The 11,183-nt window shown below is 29.7% G+C and overlaps 2 protein-coding genes across 2 annotated transcripts; one reads left to right on the forward strand and one right to left on the reverse strand.

Moving 5' to 3' along the window:
• Positions 1 to 1,679: 1,679 nt before the first annotated feature.
• Positions 1,680 to 10,186, reverse strand: LOC107165744 (arylsulfatase B-like). Its single transcript, XM_015514121.2, has 10 exons — positions 9,833 to 10,186; positions 9,621 to 9,767; positions 9,081 to 9,240; positions 8,356 to 8,426; positions 8,133 to 8,285; positions 7,797 to 8,064; positions 6,701 to 6,867; positions 5,551 to 5,686; positions 4,494 to 4,649; positions 1,680 to 2,366 (listed from the first exon to the last, which is right to left on the reverse strand). Exons 2-10 carry the CDS (start codon positions 9,750 to 9,752, stop codon positions 1,807 to 1,809), a joined length of 1,803 nt encoding a protein of 600 aa, XP_015369607.2. The 5' UTR covers positions 9,753 to 9,767; positions 9,833 to 10,186; the 3' UTR covers positions 1,680 to 1,806.
• Positions 3,022 to 3,656, forward strand: LOC149055289 (uncharacterized; the record flags this gene model as incomplete). Its single annotated transcript, XM_089228550.1, has 2 exons — positions 3,022 to 3,111; positions 3,254 to 3,656. Coding segments are annotated over 2 exons (456 nt in total), but the record flags the coding sequence as incomplete, so codon positions are not given.
• Positions 10,187 to 11,183: the final 997 nt, after the last annotated feature.

Consider the following 11,183-nt stretch of genomic DNA (forward strand, 5'->3'; position numbering starts at 1 on the left):
ACAATGAATAACCTCTAAATATCGGACACTCTCGGTCTCCAAAATTTCGTCCGCTATTTGGAGGTGTCCGTTATAAAGAGGGTGATGTAAGATGAAGAATTCAAACACATAATAAATACCTAAACCAAACTTATTTTTTTCAAATAAATAATATTTTATTAAATCTAGTGGATTTTTACCCCGAGGTAAATAATCACTGGTGAAATTTTACCTGTGGAGTGGTAAAATATCACAGAGTTAAATTTTACCAGGGTAAAATTAACCTAGTGAAATTTTACCGGGGGTAAATAATCGCTAGTGAAAATATCAGTGGTGAAATTTTACCGGGGTAAATAATAACTAGTGAAATTTTACCTGTGGAGAGGTAAAATTAACTAAGTGAAATTTTACGTGGGGTAAATAATCGCTAGTGAAATTTTACGCGGGGTAAATAATCGCTAGGGATATTTTACCTTAGTGAGGTAAAATATCACTGAGGTAAATATTCGCGGTTACACCGGTGTATGCCATACACTCATACACTCTACGGCGGAGGCGGCGAAGCTGTGGTTACGGCAAGACATCGCATTACGAGATCATCACCAAGCCAGCCATCTATAATATTCTATACGATCGCGAACACCTGATTTAAACTCGAATTGGACGCAGCCCATCACCATAGTCCAAGGTCGAGAACGGCGAAACGCATCACCCGATCGGACGCAGCCCGCCGCCTCAGCACATCAGCGTCGGGCACGCGACGTCGGCCGTTTCGACTAATGCCCAGTCCTGTGACGCTTCTGGGCCGGGCGAATAGGGCGGCGACAAAGAACACGGACGACGAGGCCAACGTCAGCTGTCTGTCGTACCCGTTGGCGCCAATAAAATATAATATACCCACCATAACGCCTGACAGACGGAGTTTCAATGTTATTATTAAATTTACTCATTAACTTCATGTCGTCGACATCGATGCTTTTAATAACATAAACAATAGTATCATTATTACTATTTATTTATTATAAATTATTTTTTTTTTTTTTTAATTTTATATAATATATTTCGTTGTACGCCTTCGGTGAGACAATATTGTATATGATTTAATTGTTATAAAATTATGGGATGTTTTTAAAGTGTTCCGTCGTGTATTTATATATATTTTTTATACTGCAGTGTTTCTTCCGACCGTGACTTTTCACATGACCTTTTCATTTTTTTTTTTTTTTTTTTTCACATGACCTTTTCATTTTTTATTTTTTATTTTTTATCTTTTTATTTTTTTGGTTTTTCCGTTTTATTTTTTTAGATTATTATATATTATTATAATATTTTAATTCTGAGGGCATGAAATGTGAAAATTTTGTGGTATTGTTTCAAATAAATTATTAGGACTGTATAACGCTTACTAAATAATAAGTAATAATCATCTTTCATCTACCTATATGTAATAGATATATATCCTAAACAGATAAACCGTCTTCGCCTAGAATTATTTTTCGTATAATACAATGATATAATATCATTGAAATTGATTGAATTCAAATTGAATTCCATCCATTACAGCAACCCACTTGTAACCTACTGCATGTACAGCAGAGCGATATCCACTTTCTTGCTTTTTAATATTGGTCTTAGTAGTATAATAGTATAAATATATTCGTTTGCACTTAGTGCTTTTGTAGTAGATATACCTACAATAATAAATAATTAATAATAAAGGTATATATTATGAGCTTATATGCTTTATAACAGATATAATTTAATAGTTATGCATAGGTACTAGACAACTGTGAATTAAAATATTGGTTATATGTTTACGAAATATCGTTAAATCATAAAATAATGATAAAAACACATTGTAAAAATGATTATCATAACTCGTGAATGTAGTTTTCCACTAAATGAAATCGAACCGCCAGATTTTTCCATCCACGTATCCCAATACCCGTCAAAAAATCGAGGATCTGCTTTGGGATCGATTTTCGGGTAGTTTTGCATCGTCATTTCGTTTTTGAATTGTTCCAACATATCTATCATCATGTCGAGAACTTCCGGATTTCGGCTTGCTATACTTTGATACTCGCAAGGATCCCGCTGTATATCGAACAAGCAAGGACTGTCAAAACATTCGAAGCGAGCGTTGGGGTCTGGGTCAGAGATTCGTTCGGTGCACTTGCTTTCGATCTTAGCCTGGGAACGAATATTATAAAACAGATCGTATGTGGTCAGCGTATCCATGCAGTCCACTTTGGACACCAAACAGTTGATTTTCGATAGACGCGAACCAGTTAGACTTTCAGCGACGGCGGTCATATTATAATCCGGTCCTACGTTTCCGGGTTCACCGCTGTATTTCAGATAATAGGCAATGTCACTCGTGCGATTACCTTTAAAATTTTTATTGTATTAGGAAATTATTTGTTTTGTAAAATCTAATATTTATTTGCAGGTATTATAACAACAGACTTGTGGTCATTGGCGCAACTAGGGGGGTGCTTTGGGTCCTTAGCACCCCCTAACTCAAAATTAGCACCCCCTAAAAAATAGTTTAAAAATTTGAAAAAAAAGTTAAAAATTTATCGAATTACAATAATTATAAGTTATAACACAATAATAATTTTTATAATATAACATTTTGTTATTTATAATGTTGAATTATCGGATGTGTTGATTTTAATTTAGTGGAAATAAGGATGCCGAAGCGGCCTAGTTATTTTAAATAGTCTGTGCTATATAATATATCTGTATAGTATATTTATCAGTACCTACCTAACATACTAATATAATCTGGTATTGGTATTCCCCGAGGGACGGAAATATTCTCGTCATAATGACGTCTGGCATACGGGCTATACGCCGATACGCCACAACAAAAACACAACACAGTCTACTAGGATACTAAGATTTATAATAAATTTAATGGTCTTAGGTTACAGTGCAGTGTGTAACACAGAACACTACATTTACGTATTAGTGTATTACGTATGTGGTGTGTTAGAGGCGTTTCTTATATAGTTATATTATTATTGCTAAAAATTATATATTGATCGATATTGCATCGTTGCAAATTCAATAGATAATTTCATTAAATTAAATATGACTAAAATCATGATGTTTATTGATCATTACCAAGTAAGTCAATTAATAAATACATATAAATGGAATGTAATAATTGTTTAATACAATGATGTATTATTGTATTAAACAATTATTACATTTATTATAGATGTATTTCTATAATAAATTGTAAGTAATTATTAATTTATTTTATTAGGCATTGTTTTCTATTGATAAAGAAGCATTACGTTCTGAAATGACTGTAGCACACGACTGTGCCATACAGTTAAAACCAAATTTTGGTTTAGAAGAATTAAAAACCATTATTTCAAAAGAAGTCTATCCTAATATTCATTCCTTACTTAAAGTAGCCCTGATACTACCTATCAGTTCTGCATCGTGTGAACGATCTTTTTCAGCCATGCGTCGTATCAAAAACTGGACTAGAACATCTATGACACAAGATCGTTTTGGTTATCTTTCTGTATTGCACATCGAGAGAGATATTGTTAATAATCTAGACCTCAATATTATACTAGACGAATACTCAAAGAAAGACCGTCGTATAGATTTAATATTATAGTAAAAAATGTAAATAAAATATATTATATATCATGTAGAAAAATAATAACATATAAACTGATATAATATATTATTATTAATAAAAAAATTAAAAATTAAATCAAAAAAAATTAATTTTAAGTGACTTTTTGTTCTGGGTCCACATCAAGTATGACTTTTTTTTTGTTTCTGTTTTTAAAAACAATTTGTACTGTCCTGTGTAGACACAGAACTGTGGTTTTTGTTTTGTTTTAGTGGTTAATATAGGCAAATAGTGGAGTTGGGTCCCATCGAGTCACAAAAAAACCTGGAGCTTAAGCACCCCCTACTTCAAATGTCTAGTTGCGCCAATGCTTGTGGTCTTGTCACCGGGAGAAAGGGGTTCTCGGTGCATTAGTTAGTGCATACTACATGCATACGCATAATAGTCGTATTATAGCCGCATAGTCGTATAGACATCTAATTAATATTTTATAATTTAGTATTAATATCGGCACAGAATGTAACAAAATCGGGAAACAAGGACATATAATATCAATGTACCTGTATATTTAGCTATTTTTAGATCATTTATACTCGCAGGTATAGCTGAGTGGCGCCGAACACGTATTCCATGAAGGTATAGTTCAATTTAACTGCCTTCAGAATTGGGTGGGTGGGTAAAATACTAGAGTAGGTATACTTCCTAATCTTGTTGCTACAATTATACTAAACTCATGAATGTTATTAAATTATATATATATATATAATTAGTTAAGCCCATTTCTTAGTTGTTTGAATGGATGGGTGGGTCAATTGAACTATTAGAACTAGCAGTTTCAACTTCATTCGGCGCCATTGAGAAGGTCGTATATGACACTGTCGTAGGTAAACCAACAAAAACCAGAACGTTTTACTTTTCACGACTTTCCAATGGTTGAAAATCAATGCTTCTTCTCCGCTCTTTTCGTCGATATTGATTAAAACCATTGACCTCGTACGCTTTGAAGTTTCAGTTAAACTCTCCCATTGATCGACGCCATCAATTTTACCCAAGTCTTCTAAATCACCACCTAAAGTATTAAAAAAATATTTGAATGATAATTTGATTAATAACTACTTGTGAATTTAACCTTGCGCTCATTATGATAAATGACTATCAGACTATGTGAATTTCTTATCTCAAATATAAGATATTTATACTTAATAAGTTTTTAGTCATTCACATTCAATCTATCCTAGTTGGAAATTAATTTTCACAATAGTTTATTTCAAAGAAATCTGAGTTTATATTAGTACGTTAATTTAGTTTACAAGCAAAAGCAATGTTTAGATAATAAGTCGCAAATGTAAAAATTAATGCATAATAACAAAGTATCAAACGTGATTTATTTCATACCGGTTACAGTGATATTTTAGGTTAGATTTTGTAATTTACATTGTGTACAACTAAGTTTAAAGTAATTAATAAATGAATAATAAAAATAAAATGTATATACTATTATTTATTTTTAGGGGCGTAGCCACGGGCCACGGGGGCTAGTACCGGACAATTGCCCCCCGAAGAAATTTAAAGCTACACGGTTGGCCATGTTGGCCATAAATTATTGTTTAATAATATAGTGGTTTATTATACAATTAGTAATTACCGATTACTATAAGTCAATAAATATGATACAACTACGTATAGCCTTATAACTTTAAAAAGTGAGTTTATACCGTCCCCGACGATGCGCTTTTTTCCGCTTTGATGCACAAATATATTACTAGGAAATGGGAAAACGTATGTGTCTACTTATAAATTATAATTATTATCAATGATATTAAATAGTATATACAAATTATGTTTAATATTAATTTCTTAAGTTTCATAAAATTACATTATTACGAAAAGTAGATATATCAAATAATTTACTGATCTCTCGATTCAAATGTTTGAGAATATTAAATCTGTATATTTTATATTATATTCACCTGCAGCAGTGTATAGGGTAGGCAACCAATCAGTTATATGAAACAAATTTTCAAAAATTCTGTGTTTCTTTTTCAACCACGGACTCCACATTGCAGCCACTCCACGCACTCCGCCATCAAGAACTGCTCCTTTTTCCTGAATAAATTAATTATTATATAAGATTTTTTCACGCCAAATACTATTAGAATTAAGTTTTTAACTGAACAATGAATGTATTGATTTTACAATAATGATGCGTTTTTTAAAATTTTTTGTCATAAAATTTTTAAGCTTTGCAGGAGCATCAATTTTGATTTTCTACTTCGGCATATTACTTCATGGTAGGAAAGAGAATCTAGTTTGTGCTTGAGTCTTTAAGAGTCAAATTAAATAAATTACATGTAGTTTTCAAAAACGTCGGAGAATAAAATTAAGAAATACAGGAATTTAATACAAAACCCGTTTTTGACGAATATGATTTTGTTTCTTTGGCGTAATCTTTGAAACGGTAGATACTTAAAAAGTTCACCAAATGTTAGTGTGACTATCAAATTTTGAAAATATTGTAGATCTATTTATAGTCATACATTTTTGATTTACTATTTTTAAGTTTTCATCCTAAAAATGTTGATACAAAATTTCACTCTGTCGAAAACCTTGAAAATTGAATATATAAGGTTCCCCATATAAATTTTTAGCATAGTAATTCAAAAATATTAAAGATAAAAAAGCACGATTTTTTATTAGGATTTAAAATTCAAACTCGTCAAAATCGTGGAAAATATTTTGTTAAAATTTTCTGATAAATGTAATTTTTAATTAAGGCTTGCAAATATAATAGGTATACAATGTGCCTCTCGAGCATTTTATATTTAAACCATATAAAACCATAAAACCAAAAAAAAACAAACAGAAAAACATATTTTATTTTATATTGTTGTAATTTAAAAATATTATTCGTTGGTATTTAAGTTTTCCAGAACTTTTTTTTATGAATTTCAATCTTTATCTTAATAACTACGTACAAAAATGAATTATTGCAATTTTCAAAATACAGTCGTCTGTCATATGATTTAATATGTTCTTATACATACTAAACAATTTCGTAAAAGATTTATTATGTACATTTGTGTAAGCTACAACTATGACGATTGACATAATTAAACATACTCCTCTTAATGGCCAATTAGATCCTGAATTCCCATAACCCCATATCGGATCGTCAGCCGGTGCACCGTTATCAGATATAAATAACACAATTGAGTCTTCTAGCATTCCGTTGCGATCTAATGATTCAATGACACTACCAACAGATTCATCCAATGAAGTCAACATTCCTAAAATTGTATGTCATTAAACAAATATTTATTTCAGTATTAGATATAAATAATTATAATCAACATTATCTAGATTAAAAATAAATCTAATTCCTGTAATTAGTCAAAAAAGTTATGAAAAAAAAAGTTGACTTTTGCACGCATAATGTGTCCAAGGCATAATGCAGGCTTTGATCGGGGTAGGTAATATAATCAGGTTGGTACATCGTGGGTATACATAATTTTAAGCTTTTTTGGAACTTAGGCATACAAATCTAAATATGTTTTTCCTTTTTCATAAACATAATTTAAATCGTCAAGGGTCAATGACTTTTGTAAAATACTTTTGAGGGATAATCTCAATGATAATGATTTAAAAATTAATATAATCCCTAGGTCAAATATCAAATCTCTAAATTAAGTAGGTATTAACTATATATAATATATTAACCATACAATTTATGCTCAAGAACTTCAAGTATCCATAATATATAAGTGACCTGGCTAAGCAGCTGCCAGTTGGTAGTGATATAATAGTATACGGATACATCCTATTTTATAAAATATAGGTACCTATAGGCTATAATAATTTTAAACTTTTACAGACTTAAATTTAATACAAAACATGTTTTTGATTTAAAACATTAACCTTGCAAGCTATAATAAAGTACAAAATACTCATGTATTTTGTAATTGTATAATCTATACATATACCCGCATTGTTGCCTATATACTTGTGCAAATACCAGTTTTATTCATCGACTATTTCTTAAAATTATCTACAATGGTCAAACATTGACATCCATGGGTCTTTTGTACACGTCTTTAAAAATAAAATATTATGCATGTAACATTAATATATAATATATTTTAAATTGTATAATGATTTTATTGATTCATTATTTCATTAATATGCAACATTAAGATTTCTTAAGTCTATTTCTTCTTACCTGCGTAAAGTCTTCTTTCTTTGTTTCCAATATAATTAAATCTTATATCGTTATGTGTTTTATTTGAAACTTCCAAGATATTTGGTCCAGGTACTCCGGTATGGACGGCTAAATGACTTACCATTAAAAACATTGGTTTTTCCTGATTTTTACATAACTTAATAACTTTATTAGCTTCGTCGGTGAAAATTTCTGTTGCATATCGATCGACCATCTCATCTCCAGCTCTTTGGAACCCACGTCTGGCGTCTTTGCCGACCATTAATCCCTGTATAACATTGATTCGAAAACAAATTACTATTTGTAAATTATAAACATATTTAAACTTTTATTTACCGTAGAATGCGTACTGTTCCTATAACTAATAAATCCATTCCAATAGCCAAAATGACTGTCGAATCCTCTTTTTATGGGGGTATGCTGGTTTTTGTTAGCTCCCAAGTGCCATTTTCCCACCAAATGAGTTGAATAACCCAAGTCTTTCAAGTACTAAAATTTCAATAATTAAGTAGACTATTGCAGTAATAATAATTCACCATCATATTATTATTATATTTACTTGTGGTAAAATTTTTTCATTTAACGGAAGAGCCAAAGGTACACCAGCAATAATGGGAAATCCTTGAAGTCCTTAAAATGTAAAACAGTGTGAGACAATAAAATGTGTGTTAAAACTAGAGATGGGTCGTCGATCTCTTCGAAACTTCAAACTTAAAAACTATATTTATATTATAGTTTTGATTTGAACATCTCAAACGATCTGCATATATCTCAGTATGATAAAGTTCTAAATGTTCGAGTATACATGACTGGAGTTAAATAAATTTAAATTGTTGTCAAGTGTAAAAACTATTTTACAACTATATAATGTTTTTAATTATTTTAATTTTTCATGACTTATATGACTTATTAAATTTTAAAATTAGAAAAAAATTACAATGAGATTCAATTTTGCAGAGTTCAACGGTTTAAAACAAAATCAAATTTTTATTCGGATTCGAGTTTACGAAAACTTCATTTAGACCCGTCTTCAGTCAAAATAATCGACTTGTATTTCATTAATTTAATGAAACTTAAAACAATAATATTGTAGATATGGGTAAGCAATAAGCATAAGTCAATATTAAATTAAAATACATTTTATGTCATAAAATAATATTGAATTAAACAAATTTAAATTTTTATACAGTGAGTATATAGGTATGCACAATATGTCAATATACATGACTATATTGAAACATTTTATGAATATTATATGCAATATAGATAGGTACATTATATTACCATATCGAATCGGATACTTTCCGGTAAGCAAAGCAGCTCTCGATGGAGTGCAAGTTGGTTGAACATAATGGCTATTTAATATTACACCATTATACGCCAAAGCATCAATATTTGGAGTAGGTATTTGATTTGATCCATGAAATCCAACGTCGTTCCAACCCTATCAATATATAAAAGTATAATATATATACAGTGTACTAATGTTGCCATCATGTGTAAGTACTATTATTATTAAAGTTAGGCACATTTACGTTTCTATATTATGGTACAATACTCGTACAGCTAATTATATATGTCTATGCCTAGTATATAATATACCTTATACATTGATAGAAAACATTATTTAAAAAAATGTATATTAAATTTAACTTTTATTAAATAATCTAAATTTAAACCCCCTTGTTCCTAAATGTAATCCAGAATACTGCACTGTCAACTCTATAGAGGTACGTAAAGCCCAGAGTACGGAGAAATAAACTTTTTGTTTGATGGGTATACGAACATAAGTTTTTCAATGTACGAATTGCGAGGAAAACTCACCAAATCGTCAGCAACTATGACAATGATATGAGGCTGCTTCTTCTTAGATTCTCGTAGCAAACTGCAGTCAGTTAATAGTGTAGATATAAGTATGATTAAGATACGAGTAGAACAGCTATTTGACACACTCATGGTAACTGAAGCGATCTGTATAGTCTCTATCATGTGAATATGATGTGACAATATGGCTTATAAAAATCGAAACCACTTACCTATTGTTGAGACTGTACCTATAGATTATTTCGTAAGGTAGCTTAAAAAGACAAAACGCTACGTGTTGTGGTGACTATTGTTTAACGAGGTCAGATATTAAACTATCAATGCCACAAGCCCACAATAAAATATTACAATATTAAATAATATTAAGATTATAATAATGTAACGTCTATATGCCTGACATATTGTATTGAAAATGTATTTGTAAGAATTAAAATGGGGTATTTAATCGACTATCGGGTTATCTGGCCCGACTGGCCCTACACGATGCACAAAACCAAAGAAAATTCGTAGTAATAAAAACACTATTTAAAATTACAAATTATTTTACGTCATAAAACACAATGCACTGAACATTAATACTGGTAGTTAGATCTTATATAGAAGCATGTGCACCTTTAATATTATATAAATATTAAAATATCTATAATAGTAGGGAGGATAAATTGTTATTTAATCAATTTCTAAAACCTTGGAGTGCAAATTTAATAAGTGTTACTTATTATATAGTTATTACTTAATTCAATTATAAAACATAATTATTATTAAAAATATATATTTCATACATTTTAAAAATATTTTTTTATAAAATGTATATCAAAGTATTGATGACAATTATTATCACTAATATCAAGTACCTAATCAAAAAAATTGCATCCTCTATAAAAGTTATGACTTTAGTCTCTTTAAGATACTTTTATTCAGTACTTAAATTTTAATAACTCAGAAAAAAATCGTTCAAATTTCGATTTATATATATGCATTAATATTTTAAAAAAAGCTTTCCTTAACAACTTATAATAAAAAGGGTGTTCATATTTGAAAAAATGTATTTGTATATAATACATATTCAATATATGAATACATTGTTTTTGATTATGTTTAAATAATTAGTTTCCTTAGATCCTCGTATAACAAGTTCACATTAAAAGTATTCAAAATAAACGCGTCTTGTAAAAAAATTAATGTAAGTAAGTTAAATGTTGCGATGCTTATTATAAGGAGACATATAGGTATAAGGACGGTAGGTATAGTAGGTATACTATACGATTTACGGTCATATTACGAAATAATATATATAAAATAGAAGTAAGAAGTCACCATAGTGATAAGCAGACAAACGATGTTTTAGAAATCTTTCAAGAAACGTGAATGTATTTTTGAAATCAAATTATTTTATTGTTATTATATGCAGTACGATTTCAGCTGTATCCTATGTTAAATATAGGTAAGAATCTTTAGATATTTTAGAGTGAATTTTTTTCTTTTTTTAGCGAGAAAGCGGGAAAGCTAAAAAAAACCTGATATCAGTATGTCACTAGGTATATGAATATATGATCGGAAATA

Source organism: Diuraphis noxia, unplaced genomic scaffold (genome assembly GCF_037042655.1).
Source record: "Diuraphis noxia isolate RWA-SAM2 unplaced genomic scaffold, SU_Dnox_SAM2 contig0005, whole genome shotgun sequence".
In the NCBI taxonomy this organism is placed as follows: Eukaryota; Metazoa; Arthropoda; class Insecta; order Hemiptera; family Aphididae; genus Diuraphis; species Diuraphis noxia.